Here is a 22,500-nt window from a genome sequence, read left to right as displayed (position 1 = left end):
ACAAAAACAAAAACGCACCGTTTTTTGTGATTTCTCTTTCAATAAAATAAAATTAAAAAATAAATTGTCCACAATGGGAATCAAACCCAGTACATTCAAGGTTAGAGTCTGACAGCTTGTACACCGCGCTACAGAGACTCTGACTGTTCATAATATTTAATCCGGTCTTTCTAGAACATTATTTTACCTACAATGCAACTTCTATTTTCTGGTTTTAAATTTCGAATTTTTAGATTATTATTATTATTTTTTTTAATGAACAAAGTCGTCTTACAGATGTCACAGTATAACTTTTGCCATGTCCAAATGTAGACACACAGCATCGCTGATGAAATTGGGTGGAATGCGCATGCATATATATATATATATATATATATATATATATATATATATATATATATATATATATATATAGAGAGAGAGAGAGAGAGAGAGAGAGAGAGAGAGAAAGAGAGAGAGAGAGAGAGATAGAGATAGAGAGATATAGAAATACAATAAATTAGAGAGAGAGAGAGACTGATGTTTCTGACGAATCAGACCAAACCCCCTCAGGAGATTTCCTCCATCATGTGTCATTCCAAACGTTGCTGGAATGAATGTCCACATGTTCTAATCTACGGTCTTGTTGACAAACCAAACGTTGGTGGTCACGTGCCTTGACATGGGAATGAAGGGCGGGAAGGGTTGATGGCGTGACCAAGGGGTCAGCGTGGAGCAGTGGTACGCCCAAACGGTACCGGGTTCGATCACCCGCCGCTGCCCTGTGTGGCCTTGAGCAAGTCACCTCACCCTAGCTCAATTTGCGGCGCTGCACTGCGGCCGACGCCTGGGTTATTCTAGTCTTCCCTTGGAATAGACCCTAGAGACACATTTCCTGTATGGGATGAGTAAAGGCAATTTTAAGAACGATAAGCTAGAATTCAGTCGTTCATGTGTTCGGTTAGTCAGATTTTCTTTTTTAGAAATGCATTTATGTTTTTTTATTTATTTTTGTTGTTGGCTGAAGAAGAGTTTTGACCCCGAAACGTTCCGTGTTATGGTGGTTATATTTTTCCGAAGCTGAATATGACTTTGTAACAAAGTATACGTTGGTCTTGAACAAACCAGCTACAACTGACCTCGGTCCTTAGTCTGTCGACTACTAAAATACATTCGTACCATCGACATTACCACTCACCAAATTACCTATTAGCCACGATCGGTCACATTATTATCAATTATTCTTTATTTCTAAATAAGATTTCTTACCTTCTCTCTCTCTCTCTCTCTCTCTCTCTCTCTCTCTCTCTCTTTCTCTCTCTCTCTTTCTCCTCACTCTCTCTCTCTTTCTCCCTCACCCCCCCCCTCTCTCTCCATCTATCCATTCAATGATTCCCACCCATCCAATCGTCCAATCAGACTCATTTCTGCTTAGGTCGTTTTCATTTATTTATCCGTTTTAATGATGATGATGATGATGATGATGATGATGATGATGATGATGATGATGATGATAATAATAATAATGATAATCCCAGGTCAGTCGATGCAAGAATATTTGATGACATGGAATTCGTGGCATGGATTTATGGAAAAACACATCACGGTTGAGTGCAGATCATTAACCTTTTACAGTCGGAGTTGGGGTTAACAGACAGGTTGTAGGTAGGGTTGCCTTTTCGGTGCAATTTAAAACAAAATACAAAACAAAAAGAAAACAAAACAAAACAAAACCAAAAAAAAATCAATAAAAAAAAGAAACAAATATAATACAAGGAAAAATTTAAAAAAAACAAAAGAAAAAAACAAAAACAAAACAAAACAAAACATAGAAAAAACAAACCCGGAAACGAACAAAATAGAAAATAAAGAGCCCGCCCCCCCCCCCCCCTTTCCAACCCTCCAAAAAGACGACTAAAAGACTTGATAAAAAACATTATATATATATAAATAAATAATAATTCATAAAAAATACAAAAGAAACCCTCCCCATAAAAAAACAACAACAAACAAAAACAAAACACACAAATCCCCCCCCCCCCCAACAAAAATCCCCCAAAATACCCCCCCCCCCACCCCCACACACACACACAAACAAGCAGGTTCTATCGTCACCAGGAATGGATCCTATTGGTTTGTCGTGGAGTGAAAGGAGTTCTAAAACAAGGTGGATTATGGGAGATTACGACAAAGCTGGGTGGAAAATTGACCGTTCCGCCCTCGGGGAGATGCCACCAGAAGTACAAATATAAAAATCCAAAACTAGACAGAAACCAGCCAATGAGAACGTTTTGACAGGTCATGTGACCCCAGCGATCTGGGGTTTTATGGTCACTCCTTTTTATTTCCTTTTCTATTCACTTTCTACTGTCGGTTTGTAATTTCATTTGACTTTTCCACGTGGGTTTGACGGGAGGTCAATCAGAGGTCATAGCATGGGTTGTCGTGAGTCACGTGGTGAGTGAATGTCCAACATGTCAGGGTCTGTACTCACGTTCTCTCACAGATAAATACAAGAACCAGACATTGTAAGAAATAATATAAGGAAGAATAAAAGTGTATTGTTAAAAAAATAAACTGGTTCCTATTTCATTGGAAGTGGAAACTATTCTTCCAGAGGACTGAATACATACCTTGTGTAATTCATCTTCTAGTTTCAGATGTGAGGGCATCTTATTTTCTAGCCTAGATAATGCTGGTCGTCAATAAAGATCATCCATCCTCTCTATTTTACGTCACGTAATTCTTAGAATCTGCCTATAAATAGAATGAAGCTGACGTTACTCAGGTCATTGTTATTGTATTTTGCCATCCATGTTTATGAGTAATTCTCACTAAACTGTATTAACCAGACTATAAACGTTAATGGATACTCACAGTTTTGTGTGTTGGTCCGTTATACTTCCGGATGACAATGTTATGAGCTTCTAAGTCAAGCACATACTATCAATACATCCTGGCTACTGAAATAGTTACGTCACCTTTATGTATCAATGTGTAACCTATTCGTTATTAGTACTCCGAAGGATTGGTTACCGACACACTTCCAAGGATTTAGGAACCAAAGTAGTGGAGGGTTTGATGTCACGACTTTTGTTTCTAATTTGAGGTAATAAAGTAGAAATTCCTTCAGAGACATTCGGCCCATGGAGCCGGAGTTTATCCCGGTTTCTATAGGGTGAAACGAAACAATAACAATTGCTCGATTTCCTATCGCAAAGTACTTTCCGCCAAATCTAACAGACTCAACTACCCATTCACTGCTGGGTGGACAGAGGGTCAGAAAACCCGGGATCGATCCCAGTCCCTTTACTTGTGAAGCAAGTGCTCTACCAACTGAGTTATCGGGACTGTCTCCCAATTTGAGGGATTCATAAACAATTTCGTTGAAACGTGTTTTTTACAATGTTCAAACCCGTTCCCCTTGCGTGTCTCTCCCCCCCCCCCCCCCCCCCCCCCCCCCCCCCCCCCTTCTAGAATATTATCGTTTTGAAGAATGAAATTCATAATAATAGGAAAATGATTGATGTCTGTCCTGATCAAAACCCCAAAATGATTTATTGAGATAGTTTGAAGAGCATGCCACGTGTAAGGCATTGGAAGGATATACAATATACGATTCTTTCATCTCTTTAAACGATTTCATTTTTTCGTGCCCAATAACACTACGAGCTTGCAGGTATGGGTTAATGCTCGATAAAAATATAACGAGTTTTAATAAATACAAAGAAATGAAAGAATACGTTTATTCCACCCTCGAAGTAAGATTATTAGATATTTTGTAACCAATTGTATGGTATTAGTACTTCTATTCACCATAATTTGTATCTTTCTACTTCTGCTTGAATGACAATTTCACCCAAAACTAAAAACGTTGGATTTGTATTCATGCGCACCAAAAGATTATTTATAATGACCAATCAGCTGTCTTTTACACCTAATTTCACACCAATAAAATGTGCGAAAATATTCTGCAATCGTTGAATAGGATTTGTATTCAACGCGTTCAAAGAATGATTCAACGTTTTACAATGGGAGGTCTGGAATAATGATAATACCTTAATTAGTCTTTTGACTGGAAATCTGATCTCATACGATAAGAGGGTTGGAGGAGACAGGTGAATATTTAGATAAAGGTTTCAACCAAACAGTGACAGACAAAGCACAAAGAAAAATACCAAACCCCTCTCAAAACCCACCCCCCCCCCCAAAAAAAAACAAACCCCACAAACCCCCCCCAAAAAAAAAACAGAAACAAAAACAAAACAAAAACAAAGCAAGACAAAACAAAACAAAACACACACACAAAAACTAAATACAAAACACACACACCAAAAAATACAGAAAAAAAAACAAAAAAAAAACAAAAACAAAAAAAAAAACAAACAAACAAAAAATAAAACAAACAAACAAACAAACAATTCTCCAAATAAAAAACCCACAAAAATATAAAAAACCCAAAAAGAACAACAACAACAAACCCCCCCCCCCAAAAAAAAAACAAACAAACAAACAAAAAATATCCCTCCACCCCCTCCCCCTCCCCCATCCCCATTCCATGACAATCCCCACTCCAGGCAGGCGCCGTACCTCAGACATCCCCAATTCATGACAATCCTCCCTCCACCCCCTCCCCCGTACCTTAGACATTCACATTCCATGACAATCCCCACTCCAGGCAGGCGCCGTACCTCAGACATCCACAATTCATGACAATCCCCACTCCAGGCAGGCGCCGTACCTCAGACATCCCCAATTCATGACAATCCTCCTTCCACCCCCTCCCCCGTACCTCAGACATCCACATTCCATGACAATCCCCACTCCAGGCAGGCGCCGTACCTCAGACATCCCCAATTCATGACAATCCTCCCTCCACCCCCTCCCCCGTACCTCAGACATCCCCATTCCATGACAATCCCCACTCCAGGCAGGCGCCGTACCTCAGACATCCCCATTCCATGACAATCCCCACTCCAGGCAGGCGCCGTACCTCAGACATCCCCATTCCATGACAATCCCCACTCCAGGCAGGCGCCGTACCACAGACATCCCCATTCCATGACAATCCCCACTCCAGGCAGGCGACCTTTGTTTCCTGGGATATGTTTTGTCCAGTCATCCATTTGTCTTCATTGTTTTGTCTGCCACTGTATCACATCCCCACCTTTTTCTGATGTTTTATCTCACACCAGTTCCTGCTCCACAATTGGTAGGTGACCCGTCATGGGGTTTGCCTGGTGTCTAACGCTTTCCCACTCCAACCACGCCATCTCCTCGTTCCCATCTTCGTACCCTGAAAAAAATACAAAACACAGATTTAAATATTTGGCCAGGAAACTCGTCCTTCAAATATCAGTCGATTAAAATGGACGTCATATGCCGCCCCCCCCCCAAAAAAAAATACAATAAAAGAAACTCCCAAACCTTGGACTTCTTGATGTCTGTAAGAAAATCCCAGGTTTGAGAGTTTTTGCTAAGATGAAGGTCATTTAAATGGATCGATATTTGAAGGAGGAGATTTCTGACCAAAATGTTCAATACGTGTTCTTGTCCGAGTAGGGGAGGAGCCGTTGTCTGAGAGAACTGATAGACCTATCTGTCCCCGTCACGTGATTGGTCAATCCATCTCGTTAGGCGGACTGTAGGTCAGCTTGACACTTGACAATCACTGCATGCAGTACACTCGGGGTGCGATGACTAGTACTTCTACTCAATTACAAAAGGTCTAATTATATAGAAGGAACGAAATTCACGTCACTCAGCTCTATGTTATATCTAGATTTGTGAGTTGGTACGTTATATCCGATCGGCGGATGTTGTGAGTATTATACCGAAACGGAAAGCATCAATAATACTCTCTCTCTCTCTCTCACACACACACACACTCACTCACTCACTCACTCACTCTCTCTCTCTCTCTCTCTCTTTCTCTCTCTCGCTCTTTCTCTCCCTCGACCTCTCTCCTTCCTTATCTACCCCTTACCTCTTTACTCACATTCTCTTACCGTACTCATGTGTGAATGAGTACCTGGTCGTTAATAGCGTTGTCTCAGTCGGGGAAAAAATGATGCTATCGCCTGCCAGGCGTCATGTGTCGTTATAAATGTTGCATGTTGCTGTTGGTCAGGGACGCTTTGTAAAACGCTTGTCTTGCAGCACGTTTAGTGGATATTGGTCTATGGAAAAGATCACGTTTTTTTTACCACGCACACACACACTCACACACACTCACACACACAAACATACACACACAAACACACACACACACTCACACACATGCACACACACAAACACACACACACACACTAACACACATGCACACGTTCAGGGTGATCCTGCCACTCCAATCAACTCTGACGGAAATGCACTTAACACATGGATGAACATCTCCTCTTCCTTGTCAAATTCTTCACCCTCCAATCCCATCGTTCACCTGCACCGGAATCAGTTCACATCGTTCACCTGCACTAAAATCAGTTCACAGCATTCCGCGCGTACGTCATATTCGATGAATTCGATTCTTTCATCTCTTTGTATTTATTAAACGAGTTATTTTTATCGTGGCCCATAACACAACGAGCTTGCGAGTATGTGTTATTGCATGATAAAAATATTTCGTGTTGGTCAAGGACTATTTGTCAAGCGCTTTGAGCACGTTTAGTGGATATTGCGCTAGATAAAAGCTCGCCGTTTTTGGAGAGGGAGGGAGCGAGAGTGAAAGAGATACTGAGAGATACAGAAATAAGGAGAGAAAGAGCAAGGGAGAGAGTGAGAGAGACATAAAGAAAGAGATAGATATGGAACATAAGGGACCAACACACAAACCAATGTGTAACATTGAACAGTCAACGGTTCCAATGACATCAAGTAGACCTGGGCCAAATCCACGGTCATTGAACTCTCTTTGTTTTAACCTACACTCCTATAAATGGTCTTTGTTATTGTTTTTTTGCCATCCATGTTTATGAGTAATTGGTCTGTTATATTTAGATATACAATGTTGGGAGCTTCTTAGCCAAGCGCATATTATTATCTTAGACACTTAGATAACCACGCGTCTCGGACAGTCGTCATACTGTAAACAATGGCAGTGATTGGTTAACATATCAAACAACACATGTTTACTATTGATGGTATGTGTCTATTTAAAATACCCACTGTTCTACCGCATGATTACAAAAACCAACACAAAAACTATTTGTAAACTTGAACGTTTTTAGTTTGATCTAGAACATCGTGTGATAACTAGTCACCCATCTGGCGGTATAAAAACAAGAACAATGATCAGAGAGAGGTCGACTTTATTCACGTTATTGTTTATAGATAGTATGTGCTTGGCTAAGAAGCTCATAACATTGCCATCCGGATGTATAGATAGTTCGAAGATGACGTCACTCAGGCCTTTGTTATTGTTTTTGCCATCCGCGTTTGTGAGTTGATCTCACAAAACTGTATTAACCAGACTATAAAAGTTCATGGTTACACAGAGTTTGTGTGTTGGTCCGTTATACTTCCGGATAGCAATGTTGTGAACTCCTTGGCCAAGCGCATTCTATCTATAACGGACCAACACACAAAACTATGTGTATCCATGAACGTTTATAGTCGGGTTAATACAGTTCCGTGAGCATTACTCATAAACGCGGATGGCAAAAAACAATAACAAAGACCTGAGTGACGTCATCTTCGAACTATCTATAAACAACCAGCGATGTTTGTCCGAGCACGTGTGAAGGTGTGTCACAAATTCCATGTTTTGATTGATCAAAAATCTACCGGTTAATTAGACCATGACCAAATCCACGGTCATTGACCTCTCTTTGTTTCTACCCCCCGCCATTATTGCAGAATTGCCGTGGTCAAGTGAAAAGGCTCTCTCATTCGGATCGGAAGGTCCAAGGTTCGAGAGCGTTTGTGAGCAGAGAATAGTTGTGTCCATGGAAAAGGCTCTTTACTCATATTATCTCACCGTCCACATGTGTAAAATGGGTATATGGCCGTTAACAACTTAAACCTGTATACGGCGAGAGAATTGAGTAAAGGGCTTTTTAAGGGTTTACCTATACGCCACTCAGGATGGGAGTCGAACCTTGGACCTTTTGATGCGATAGTGCCATACCACATAGCCGCGCGTATGACAAGATTGATACAATGATACAATATATATATATATTTATATAATATGTGTAAAACAGTTAATGAACTTTTATATAATGAGCAATTCTTTATATTATATATATCTATATAGAATTGCTCATTATATAAAATATCATGAACTATTTTATTTGTCTCTAAGCAACATGAAATTATAGAGCCCTCATTTTTAAAACTATTAATTAATGACATGAAAAGATACCGTTATTATTATTATTATTATTAATCCGAGGCGAATGGATCGAGGCATTTTGATTGGTTCCCGTAGGTCAAGGACTTAATCCTTAGCCAATGAAAATAGTCGAATCTGTCATCAGGTAAATGGATGGTTATTGAATCGGATTGAAAAGAATGGATGTTTGAAATTTAAATTACAAAACGTTTAGAAATCCACTTCAAAGTAATGGCCGCCTTTTATTTCTGTTGGAGCGGAGGTCAAGGATTTTATATATTTCGTGCGGCTATGTGGTCTAGTGGTAGGACACTCGCTTTCGGATCGGAAGGTCCTGGGTTCGAGCTTCGCTCGGCGCATAGCTGATGCCTTATAAAAGGCTCTTTACCCGATGTTCTCACACTGTACTAGGGTGTAAAATGAGTACCTGGTCGTTAACAGCGTTGTCTCTGTCAGAAAAAATTGTAATATCGCCTAACAGACGTCGTGTCTCGTTCCAAATATTACGGGTTGCTGTTGATCAGGGACACTTTGTAAAGCGCATTGAGCACGTTTAGTGGATATTGCGCTATATAAAAGCTCACCTCAAGTTTTGTTTCCCTTTGCTAATTTATATCTGATTAGCTTTTTCTTTCTAACATTGTCGATCCCTTTCTTCCATAATCATTATGCCAACACCCGTGGCCGACCGGAAGGAGCTCAGTGTGAAAGACCCAGCAATTCACAGATTCTATTCCGTCGTCGTTGGAATATCGACATCTCCATAACGTATTGGAATCACAATACATGCCACAAACAGGGGCCTCACAAAGAAATATCAATACGGACTCGTTAAGATCTCTGTCTGCTGGACCACGTCTGGGGGGTGGGGGTGGGGGGTGGGGGGGGGGGGGTGATCAGGGACACGGAGCGGTGGGATACTGAATTAGGGTAATTACAATATCCGTTATCGCCGAAGCCTGGTATTCATTCACACCAGAGTCAAGTGAGGTGATGAGTGTGCCTTACCTAAGAACAAGTCTTTTTTTTTTTTAACCAGAGACACTAATATTAGAGAGAGAGAGAGAGAGAGAGAGAGAGAGAGAGAATTAGAGAGAGAGAGAGAGAATTAGAGAGAGAGAGAATTAGAGAGAGAGAGTGAATTTGAGAGAGAGAGAGAGAATTAGAGAGAGAGAGAGAATTAGAGAGAGAGAGAGAGAGAGAGAGAATTAGAGAGAGAGTGAATTGGAGAGAGAGAGAGAGAGAGAATTAGAGAGAGAGAGAGAGAATTAGAGAGAGAGAATTAGAGAGAGAGAGAGAGAGAATTAGAGAGAGAGAATTAGAGAGAGAGAGAGATAGAGAGAGAGAGAGCGAGAGAGGGAGAGAGAGAGAATTAGAGAGAGAGAGAGAGAGAGAGAGAGAGGGAGGGGTGGCCCCTGGGGAAGAGAGTCAACTCGAAAGGTGTGAGAGATCTTTTTCTATGTTTAGTCGTTTTAAGCTTTTTGTTAATTTATGTTTTTGTACCTCATTTTCTTATGTTCGCTTAATTATTTTTCATGTTTCATTAATCAATGGCGACGTGCACACATTTACAGGTCGGATATCTCTATTCATTATGGGCTCATGGTTGTAATGGAAATCTCAACATTAAAAAAATGACGCAAAATACTGTCCATTACAACAATGTTAAACTAGGCCCAAAATTGCGCTAGGACGTCAGACCTGCATAAACGTACACGTCGATCAATGGCCATGCCCAGTTTGAATTTTGAGAAGAAGATAGATAAAGTTCGTCTTATCATCTTTAGAAATTATCGATTGAGAAAAGTGACACAGTACATGATTGTTTCTATCAGTCTTAGTGCCTGCTCCACTCACATCATTTCTCATTTGATATTCATCTCCCCTGGGACACCAAACTCAATGTTAAATAGACCGTTGAGAATTCCTTTATTCTATTTGAACTCACTCAATCCTAGAGATTTTTGCAACTCTTCAAAATTGGAAAAAAATGTATCAAAAATAAGCATGTGGATAGATAGTTTTATTCAACAACCATTAACATGTAAAAATGAAAAACATTAGCTTTGATAGTACGCCTATAATGTGTCTCAGAAAAATGTAATAAATAGGCATGGGGTAAAAGTAACCCGGGTAAACTACGGATGTAGTCGGTGTTCGCGTTGAGTGAGTTCAGATTCGAATTGGAATAATGAATAAAAACCGTTCTAGAAACACGCGATACAAAACGATATCTCTACAAGGACTCCATCGGTTACAGATGGCCGCTGAATCGGAAATGAAAGAGTACGTATGATGGGTCAAGGACGTGGAGTTTTTCCCCCTTGATGTATCCAAAATATCCGGACTCAAATCCCGGAGGAGCACATTTCTGTTTTCATCAGATTAAAAGCTCCCCCCCCCCTCCCAATTGGATTCAATAGTCTGACATCACGTCCGCCAAGCAACTAGCAGCTTGGTTCTAAACAAAGAAAATGGGTACTTTTTATTCTTCATACTGGCTAGAACTTTTTCACATTAGTGATAGAATATATAAAAGTCAAAACACGATCGGATTTATAATGCTTTTCTCTTCTGGACATTTTTGCTCGTCGGAGAAATATTTCATAAGGCGACCGCCATTTTTCCGATAGTTTAGAACCAGTCACTAAGTTACTATGCATCATTACGAGAGAAATGACGTGAAGCCAATTTGGCCACAAAACTCGTGTTATTTCCAACTTGGAATTGAAGAGTTTTGGAATAGCTTGGTGTCATGGTTAGTCCACGATTCACGTCACCCACTGCCACAAAACGGTACTGTGGTGGATTAAGTCCGGTCTAGTGGTATGATACTCTCCTTCGGATCGGAGGGTCCAAGGTTCGAGTCCCATTTTGAGCGGCGCATAGTTGAGTCCTTGGAAAAGGCTCTTTACTCACATTCTCTCACCGTACTCAGGTGTAAAATGAGTACCTGGCCGTTAACAGCGTGGTCTATTGTCCGAAAAAATATGTAATTTCATCAAACAGACGTCATGTTTCGTTCTACATATTAAGCGCTGCTGTTGGCTTGGGATCCCTTCTAAAGAGCCTTCGGCACGTTTAGTGGATATTGCTCACAAATTTATTACAACAGATGTAGATAAGTGGGAGTTACTTTAGAATGTTCTGCAATATGTCATTTTAGCTTTTGAACTCTAGTAGATTAAAATAAATAATAAAATAAATTGAGCTTTTATATAGCGCAATATCCACTAATCGTGCTCAAAGCACTTTACAAAGGGTCCCTGACCACAGCAACACACAACATGTAGAACGAAACATGACGCCTGTTAGGCGATATTAGTTTTATTTTCCGGACAGAGACAACGCTGATAACGGCCAGGTACTCATATTAAACCTGAGTACGGTGAGAGAATGTGAGTAAAGAGCTTCTTCCAAGGCCTCAACTATCCGCCGAGCGAGGCTCGAACTCAGGACCTTCCGATCCGAAAGCGAGTAGTGTCGTCCCACAAGACCACATGCATGACCCGAGGTTTCTAGTTTGACTCCCCATTCATGTTTAGCATCGAAATCGTTTTCAGGCCATGAGTCACGGATTTGTAATGCCTTCTGCTTTTTCTACCAAAAATAGATGGGGACGAGAATTTGTCGATTTTAGGGAGAATGGCAATTTTTGTTTCTCTCTCTCTCTCTCTCTCTCTCTCTCTCTCTCTCTTTTCTTTCTCTCTATCTATCTATCTATCTATCTATCTATCTATCTATCTATCTATCTATCTACCTACCTATCTATCTATCTATCTATCTATCTATCTATCTATCTATCTATCTATCTATCTATCTATCCATCTATCTATCTATCTATCTACCTACCTATCTATCTATCTATCTATCTATCTATCTATCTATCTATCTATCTATCTATCTATCTATCTATCTATCTATCTATCTATCTATCTATCTATCTGTCTATCTATCAATCAATCTATTTAACTCTCTCTCTCTCTCTCTCTATATATATATATATATATATATATATATATATATATATATATATATAAATAAAGGAATTAAAGTGGACGATACTAAAGCATAGTTGTAGTTCTGGTGTTTCCGGTTTATTGGTTGGACCCGGATGTCCCCTCTGGCCTTGTGGTTAGACGAGAGCTTTCCTCCCTAACACTAGATGAATGCCATGAATTTGTGTTGACAATGAATTTGAAAAGAAGGGAGAGAATTCCTTATAGATTTACACAAAAATTGATTTCGAGTTAAATGCTGTAATAAAATGAATAATAGTTGTACCAAAAAAAAAAAAAGTCAAAGCAGCCCACGTGACACAACGAATAACAATAACAAATAACCCATGACATTAAATTTTAAGCTTTAAAAACACCCGATAAACATTTGGTTTTAATGAAAACCCTATTTTATTATAGTGAGATAGCAAAACTAAATTACGAAACGCCCTATTATTTATATAAGGAGAGAGAGAGAGAGAGAGAGAGAGAGAGATGCGTAGTTAGAGAGGGAGAGAGAGGGATAGATAGATAGAAAAATAAATAAATAGATAAAGAGAGAGAGAGAGAGAGAGAGAGAGAGAGTTAAATAGATATAAGATAGATAGAAAGAGAGAGAGAGAGAGAGAGAGAGAGAGAGAGAGAGAGAGATAAGGGGCGGGGGGGGGGGAGAGTCTTTAGTTTTATTGGACCACTATATGCCACCCCCCACCCCCCGGCATCAATGTTATGTTGTCAATGACAACGGTTGTTGATTGTCCCATTGTCATGTCATCGTGCATTACAATCAATGGTACTCTTTTGTCTCGGAGTATTGAAGACAACAAGGGAGATAACAATGAAATTAATGTAATAAATTGGTTTTGTCTTGACAATGTGTTCAATGGAGACAAAGATCCACTGTCAAGACAAGACTGTAGTACTCTAAAAAAACACATGTTTAGAAATTTGGCCAGAAAACTGGTCCTTCAAATATCGATCGATTTAAATGACCATCGTCTTAGCAAAAACTACCAAACCTGGGACTTCGCGAAGTCCCAGGTTTTGTAGTTTTTGCTAAGACGATGGTCATTTAAATCGATCGATATTTGAAGGACGAGTTTTCTGGCCAAATTTCTAAATATATGTTTTTCTAGAGCACGGCAGAAGGAAGTTGTCATAGAATTGGGGTTATTCAAATCATTAAGATACCAAAGTATTATATTTTACATACCCCCCCCCCCCCCCCCCATTCCAATCCCCCCCCTCCTCCCCTCCCTCCCCATTCCAATCTCCCACCCCCTCCCCTCAATATCATTGTCAATGTGTCCAGGACATCTAAGATAATATAATAATATTATTATCGATTAAAATAATGTACGAAGAAGATGGTAACAGCTTAGAAAGAAAAAAAATAAAATGTTAAATGCAGAACGTTTCGGGTTCAAAACCCTTCCTAAGCCAATGGAAAAAAAGTATGAAAAAACCCTTAATATTCATGTCACATACAATCCAGACAGATGTCAGATAAAACAAGTCTAATCCTCTCTCTCTCTCTCTCTCTCTCTCTTTCTCTCTCTCTCTCTCTTCTCTCATTCTATCTATCTATCGATCCATCCATCTATCTATCCATCTATCTATCTATCTATCTATCTATCTCTTTATCCATCTAACTATCCCTCTATCTCTTTATCAATCTATCTATCCCTCTATCTCTTTATCAATCTATCTATCCCTCTATCTCTTTATCAATCTATCTATCCCTCTATCTCTTTATCGATATATCTATCCCTCTATCTCTTTATCGATCTATCTATCCCTCTATCCCTTTATCCATCTATCTATCCCTCTATCTCTTTATCCATCTATCTATCCCTTTATCTCTTTATCGATCTATCTATCCCTCTATCTCTTTATCGATCTATCTATCTATCCCTCTATCTCTTTATCCATCTATCTATCCCTCTATCTCTTTATCCATCTATCTATCTATCCCTCTATCTCTTTATCCATCTATCTATACATCTACCAATCCCTCTATCTCTCTATCCATCTATCTATCTCTGTGCCATTGTTGTCTTTGGTCAAGCAGATTTGTTATCATGCCCGGAACGGCCTCGTGGTCATCTTGGTCCATCCTAATGCCTCGTGGATTGTTTACATTGTTGGTTGTTTACATTGTGGATTGTTTACATTGTGGATTGTTTACATTGTGGGTTGTTTACATTGTGGATTGTTTACATTGTGGGTTGTTTACATTGTGGATTGTTTACATTGTGGGTTGTTTACATTGAGGGTTGTTTACATTACAATATCCTTGGGAGTCCCTTCAGCTATTCACTCTTCGTGTGGTCTAGTTGTATGACACTCGCTTTTGGATCGGAAAGTCATGGGTTCGTGCCTCGCTTGGCGCATAGTTGAGTCCTTGGAAAAGGCCATTTACTCATATTCTCTCGTCTTACTCAGGAGTAAAATTAGTACCCGGTCATACTCTCTTAACAGCGTTGTCTCTGTCGGAAAAAAGTGTAATATCGCCTTATAGGCGTCATGTCTCGTTCTACATGTTGCGTGTTTCCAATGAGAGGGGTGGAATAATAAACGATTCTTTCATTTTTTTTTGTTTATTTAAAGTGAGTTAATTTTATCGTGTCAAATAACACAACGAGCCTGCCAGGAATTGCACGATAAAAAAAAATAACCAGTTTAATAAATACAAAAAAATAAATAAATGAAAGAATACATTTAATCCACCCCTCCAAGTAAGATTATTAGATATTTTGTAACCAATTGTATGGTATTAGTACTTCTATTCACCATAATTTGTATCTTTCTACTTCTGCTTGAATTACAATTTCACCCAAAACTAAAAACGTTGGATTTGTATTCATGCGCACCAAAAGATTATTTATAATGATCAATCAGCGGTCTTTTACACCTAATTTCACACCAATAAAATGTGCGAAAATATTCTGCAATCGTTGAGTAAATTGTTTATTCAACACATTATTCAACGATTATGTATTTACTAAGAAATGATCGGGTTTTCCAATGAGGGGGCTGGAATAACAAGTGATTTTCAATAAATGAGAATCCAAAATTCCAATCTTCTCTTGGACTAGACACTAAAGACAAATTCCACCTCGAGGATGAATGAAGAGAATTCATCATTATTATTTATAAAATATATAAATATAATTTCCAATTGATTTCATTCCTCAGAGAGCATTACCAGTCTCACTCCAGCCACCAACTCGACCTGTCCACAGTCCGTTGTAGCACTGTCCAGTCGACCACACGCCTCATGTCAGCCTTACACCTCACGCCCAGACCAAAACAGAGGTCGTCGTCCTTGAAGAAACCCCGCAGACGACAGCTAGAGAACATCGAGCTAGACCACATCCGTCCCCGGACCACCAGTCTGCCCACACGGAATGACCTCAAGAGAACGGACATTCATTACCTCTCACCCAACGCCATAGAGTATGAGACGAGGTGAGTGTTTGGGGGACTGTGGGAAATAGTCTTCATAAAATTTGCTTGGCCATTGGAATGAGTGTTTGGGGGACTGTGGGAAATAGTCTTCATAAAATTTGCTTGGCCATTGGAATGAGTGTTTGGGGGACTGTGGGAAATAGTCTTCATAAAATTTGCTTGGCCATTGGAATGAGTGTTTGGGGGACTGTGGGAAATAGTCTTCATAAAATTTGCTTGGCCATTGGAATGAGTGTTTGGGGGACTGTGGGAAATAGTCTTCATAAAATTTGCTTGGCCATTGGAATGAGTGTTTGGGGGACTGTGGGAAATAGTCTTCATAAAATTTGCTTGGCCATTGGAATGAGTGTTTGGGGGACTGTGGGAAATAGTCTTCATAAAATTTGCTTGGCCATTGGAATGAGTGTTTGGGGGACTGTGGGAAATAGTCTTCATAAAATTTGCTTGGCCATTGGAATGAGTGTTTGGGGGAATGTGGGAAATAGTCTTCATAAAATTTGCTTGGCCATTGGAATGAGTGTTTGGGGGACTGTGGGAAATAGTCTTCATAAAATTTGCTTGGCCATTGGAATGAGTGTTTGGGGGACTGTGGGAAATAGTCTTCATAAAATTTGCTTGGCCATTGGAATGAGTGTTTGGGGGACTGTGGGAAATAGTCTTCATAAAATTTGCTTGGCCATTGGAATGAGTGTTTGGGGGACTGTGGGAAATAGTCTTCATAAAATTTGCTTGGCCATTGGAATGAGTGTTTGGGGGACTGTGGGAAATAGTCTTCATAAAATTTGCTTGGCCATTGGAATGAGTGTTTGGGGGAATGTGGGAAATAGTCTTCATAAAATTTGCTTGGCCATTGGAATGAGTGTTTGGGGGACTGTGGGAAATAGTCTTCATAAAATTTGCTTGGCCATTGGAATGAGTGTTTGGGGGACTGTGGGAAATAGTCTTCATAAAATTTGCTTGGCCATTGGAATGAGTGTTTGGGGGACTGTGGGAAATAGTCTTCATAAAATTTGCTTGGCCATTGGAATGAGTGTTTGGGGGACTGTGGGAAATAGTCTTCATAAAATTTGCTTGGCCATTGGAATGAGTGTTTGGGGGACTGTGGGAAATAGTCTTCATAAAATTTGCTTGGCCATTGGAATGAGTGTTTGGGGGACTGTGGGAAATAGTCTTCATAAAATTTGCTTGGCCATTGGAATGAGTGTTTGGGGGACTGTGGGAAATAGTCTTCATACAATTTGCTTGGCCATTGGAATGAGTGTTTGGGGGACTGTGGGAAATAGTCTTCATAAAATTTGCTTGGCCATTGGAATGAGTGTTTGGGGGACTGTGGGAAATAGTCTTCATAAAATTTGCTTGGCCATTGGAATGAGTGTTTGGGGGACTGTGGGAAATAGTCTTCATACAATTTGCTTGGCCATTGGAATGAGTGTTTGGGGGACTGTGGGAAATAGTCTTCATAAAATTTGCTTGGCCATTGGAATGAGTGTTTGGGGGACTGTGGGAAATAGTCTTCATAAAATTTGCTTGGCCATTGGAATGAGAAATTTAAGAGCATAGAAGACCGATGCGAAACAAACTTCTTCTTCTTCTTCTGCTTCTGCTCCTCCTCCACCTTCTCCTCCACCACCTCCTCCTCCACCTCCTCCTCCTCCACCTCCTCCTCCTCCTCCTCCTCCTCCTTCTTCTTCTTCTTCTTCTTCTTCTTCTTCTTCTTCTTCTTCTTGTTCTTCTTCTTGTTCTTCTTCTTCCTCTTCTTCTCGGCGTCGTCGTCGTCGTCATTGTCGTCGATATGATGGTGTATATATTACCTAATGATGATATTACAATAAACAAGGACTACGGTGGGAAGGGGAGATAAAAAAAATATCAAAACGACCTTCCACCTCTCTCGCTGGTCACACCCCTCCCCCCACCCCTCCCCCTTTCCAGCCATCTAATCAGACGAAATGCCATTAGCAAATGTTGTTTGTAAGTCTCGATTCACTTCGGTGTCTTTAGACAACAATGTTGATTCATTATTTGTTGACACGTGTCATTATTTCATCCCCGCGGCTTTCCGAACGTTGATGAACGTTCTGAATAGGAACAGATAATATCACCATAGTGGGGTGGCCGCCTGGATTAATTATTCACCCCTCCCCCCCCACCCCCCCTCCACCCAAGGCCGTTTCCTTGCAAAATACAAAATAACTGAATATTGGTGTGTGTGTGTGTATGTGTGTGTGTGTGTGTGTGTGTGTGGAGGGGGGGGGGGTTGGAGCGTAGCCATCGTTAACAGAAAGCCTGACACTAGAACCAACTAGGACTTCCAGTTTTGACGTCAATTTTGTAGGTTTTGGCACCGTCTAGTGAGTTGTCGTGAGTAGTGCTCAAGGAAACAAGTGATTCCATTGGTTACCTATTGAATACAAATCACGATTTGTTTTCCTTTGTGGCCAAAGACTTGTCTTTTGACGTCATTTTTTGGTCTGTCATGATATCAAGTAACGATGGCTACAGTGGTCGTGTGGTATGACATTTGCATTTGGATAAATAGGGCCCGGGTTTGAATACCGCTCTGAGTCTCAAAGTTTAGTCATCAGAGAAGGCTCTTTACTCACATTATCTCTAGTATGCCACTCGTTTTTGGATCGGAAAGTCATGTGTTCAAGCCTCGCTCGGCGCATAGTTGAATAATTGGAAAAAGGCTCTTTACTCACATTCTCTCACCGTAATCAGGTGTAAAATGAGTACCTGACCATTAACGCCGTTGTCGGACAAAAATGTAATATCGTCTAACATGCGTGATGCCTCGTCCTACATGTTAAGTGTTGCTGTTGCCATGGGACCCCTTGTAAAGCGCTTTGAGACTTCGAGTAGATATTGCGCTATATAGAACTTTCATATAAAATATGTACATTTTTCCCCCTTTTTCTTTACAATTTTTTTTTATAGACAGCAGGAGTAAAAATTGTGTCTGAAAACAGACGTGGCCATTCTACCTCCAAGAATTGATCACATGCCTTGTGTTGTGTCTGAAAACAGACGTGGCCATTCTATCTCCAAGAATTGATCACATGCCTTGTGTTGTGTCTGAAAACAGACGTGGCCATTCTATCTCCAAGAATTGATCACATGCCTTGTGTTGTGTCTGAAAACAGACGTGGCCATTCTACCTCCAAGAATTGATCACATGCCTTGTGTTGTGTCTGAAAACAGACGTGGCCATTCTACCTCCAAGAATTGATCACATGCCTTGTGTTGTGTCTGAAAACAGACGTGGCCATTCTATCTCCAAGAATTGATCACATGCCTTGTATTAAAGATTGTGTCTGAAAACAGACGTGGCCATTCTATCCCCAAGAATTGATCACATGCCTTGTGTTGTGTCTGAAAACAGACGTGGCCATTCTATCTCCAAGAATTGATCACATGCCTTGTATTAAAAATTGTGTCTGAAAACAGACGTGGCCATTCTATCTCCAAGAATTGATCACAGGCCTTGTGTTGTGTCTGAAAACAGACGTGGCCATTCTATCTCCAAGAATTGATCACATGCCTTGTATTAAAGATTGTGTCTGAAAACAGACGTGGCCATTCTATCCCCAAGAATTGATCACATGCCTTGTGTTGTGTCTGAAAACAGACGTGGCCATTCTATCTCCAAGAATTGATCACATGCCTTGTATTAAAAATTGTGTCTGAAAACAGACGTGGCCATTCTATCCCCAAGAATTGATCACATGCCTTGTGTTGTGTCTGAAAACAGACGTGGCCATTCTATCTCCAAGAATTGATCACATGCCTTGTATTAAAGATTGTGTCTGAAAACAGACGTGGCCATTCTATCTCCAAGAATTGATCACATGCCTTGTGTTGTGTCTGAAAACAGACGTGGCCATTCTATCTCCAAGAATTGATCACATGCCTTGTATTAAAAATTGTGTCTGAAAACAGACGTGGCCATTCTATCTCCAAGAATTGATCACATGCCTTGTGTTGTGTCTGGAGTGGTCAAGTTAACAACTAAATAGGAGTCTTTTCTCTCTCTTGAGCTTTTATATAGCGCAATATCCTCTAAACGTTCCCTGGCCAACAGCAACATTTAACATTAGGACGGGACGTGACGATATTTCCATTTTACGGCCACGTACTCATTTTACACCCAAGAACGGTAAGAGAATGTGAAGAAAGAGCGTTCTCCAAAGACTCAACTATGCGCCGAGCGAGGCTCGAAAGAGGACTTTCCGACCCGAAAGCGAGTGTCATACCACTAGACCACATAATCGCACATGCTCTAGTGTTTATGATGACAATCGCCTTTTGACAGGTAGTCCAGGGTTCGAGTACCGCTCTGAGCGGCGCATAGAGTTGAGTCTTTGGGAGAATGTCACGTGTTCCTGTTGCCCAGTAACCCATTGTATTCAGGTTTAAAATGTTACGTGTTGCTGTTGGTCAGGGACCCGTTGTATTCAGGTTTAAAATGTTACGTGTTGCTGTTGGTCAGTGACCCCTTGTATTCAGGTATAAAATGTTACGTGTTGCTGTTGGTCAGTGACCCCTTGTATTCAGGTATAAAATGTTACGTGTTGCTGTTGGTCAGTGACCCCTTGTATTCAGGTTTAAAATGTCACGTGTTCCTGTTGGCCAGTAACCCATTGTATTCAGGTTTAAAATGTTACGTGTTGCTGTTGGCCAGGGACCCCTTGTATTCAGGTATAAAATGTTACGTGTTGCTGTTGGCCAGGGACCCCTTGTATTCAGGTTTAAAATGTTACATGTTGCTGTTGGCCAGGGACCCCTTGTATTCAGGTATAAAATGAGTACCTGGCTGTTAGTAGTAGTAGTAGTAGTAGTAGTAGTAGTAGTAGTAGTAGTAGTAGTAGTAGTAGTAGTAGTAGTAGTAGTAGTAGTAGTAGTATTGCGTTATGTGGTCTTGCGGTATAACAGTCACTTTGGGATCGGAAGGTCCTAGGTTCGACCCTCGCTCGGCGCATAGTTTAGTCCTTGGAAAAGGCTCTTTACTCACATTCTCTCACCGTACTGAAGTGTAAAATGAGTACCTGACCGTTAACAGCGTTGTCTCTGTCCAAATTTTTTTTTGTAATATCGCCTAAAAGGCGTCATGTCCCGTCCTAAATGTTAACTATTGCTGTTGGCCAGGAACCCCTTGTAAAGCGCTTTGAGCACAATTAATGGATAATGCGCAGTATAAAAGCTCAATTTAAAAATATTATTCGTTTTGTTACATTTGTTTCGTTATTAATTTTGTTATTTAAAAAAAATACTTTTTATGAAATTCGATCAAAAGAAGATTCGAGAAATATATAATAGCATCATATTTTAATGACGTCATTAGTCCGTGTGTACTTTGGAACATCTACGTACTTGTTTACACGACTGTGTTAATATTTGACTCCTTAAACTTAATCTCATATCTCCACAAGTTTTGTATGTCTGGTGTGTGTGTGTGTGTGTGTGTGTGTGTGTAAATGTATGTGTGTGTGTATGTGTGAATGTATGCATGTGTGTATGTGTATGTGTGTGAGTTTGTGTGTGTGTGTGTATGTGTGAACGGCCAACGCTCACATGACACCCCATTTCCATAGGTAAATAGCATCCACATCTCATAGATGATAATGGTAAATAGTCATACGGATTAGTGCGTTGAAGACGTCATCATTATCACAAATACTCAACGACAATTGACGAGTGGTTTTCCATGCATTCCATCCAGGAGATAAATTCAAATGTAAATTTTTTTTAAAGCATCAAATAGGGTTCAATAGACTGACGTCACGTCCGCCAAGCAACGAGCAACTTTTAAACAAAGAAAATCGGTACATTTTATTCTTCATGCTGGCTAGAACTTTTTCACATGTCATATGATCAGAATGTATAAAAGTCAAAACATGATCAGATTTGTAATGATTTTCTCCTCTTGATACGCTTTTATGCTCGTCGGAGAAGTATTTCATGAGGGCGTCCGCCATTGTTCCGATAGTTTAGAACCAGTTACTAAGTTACTATGCGTCATTACAAGGGAAGTGACGTCACGACTGTTCAAACTTGTTAATGTAAATTATGTTTTAAGCACCAAATTACACAAACATTTCCCTAGCTTTGTGTGAATTTGAAGTTAAATATGTAAAATAAAAGACCGAATGAGACATTTTAGGGGAGATAATCCTCAATATTTCAAAATGGGAAAAACGGAGTTAGGGAGTTTTGGAAAACCACTCTTCAATACGCTTCAACAGTCGTGACGTCACTTCCCTCGTAATGACGCATCGCAACTTAGTAACTGGCTCTAAACTATCGGAACAATGGCGGACGCCCTTATGAAATATTTCTCCGACGAGTATAAAAGCGTATCCAGAGGAGAAAAAACAATATAAATCTGTTCATGTTTTGACTTTTACACATTCTGATCACAAGACATATGAAAAGTTCTAGCCAGCATGAAGAATAAAACATACCGATTTTCTTTGTTTAGAACCACGATGGCCGCCGTTGCTGAGCGACGTGACATCAGACTATTGAATCCAATTACAAATTGTCGACTTACATTTTGTCCCGATAAATAAAAAACAACCAAACTAAAGGTGCTCAAAATGCTTTACTAAAAGTCCCTAAACAACAACACTTAACATGTAAAAAGAGACATGACGCCTGTTTGGTGATATTATATTTTTTTACGACACAGACAACGCTGTAAACGGACAGGTACTCGTTTTACAC

General features: G+C 40.1%; 1 protein-coding gene across 3 annotated transcripts in view; it reads left to right on the top strand.

Moving 5' to 3' along the window:
• The window catches only part of LOC144976310 (GTP-binding protein RAD-like), a 116,611-nt gene that overhangs the window by 31,851 nt on the left and 62,260 nt on the right, over nt 1-22,500 (top strand). For all 3 annotated transcript variants that reach the window (XM_078920503.1, XM_078920504.1, XM_078920505.1), the window contains exon 3: nt 15,505-15,777. In XM_078920503.1, coding sequence (XP_078776629.1) covers nt 15,505-15,777 — 273 coding nt within the window. The remainder of the gene's footprint in view (nt 1-15,504; nt 15,778-22,500) is intronic.

Source organism: Berghia stephanieae, chromosome 7 (assembly GCF_034508935.2).
Source record: "Berghia stephanieae isolate SIO BIC M18660-M18661 chromosome 7, UCSD_Bste_1.3, whole genome shotgun sequence".
In the NCBI taxonomy this organism is placed as follows: domain Eukaryota; kingdom Metazoa; phylum Mollusca; class Gastropoda; order Nudibranchia; family Aeolidiidae; genus Berghia; species Berghia stephanieae.
The sequence above is the reverse complement of the archived record's forward strand: the minus strand, read 5'-3'. Positions and strand labels throughout refer to the sequence as shown.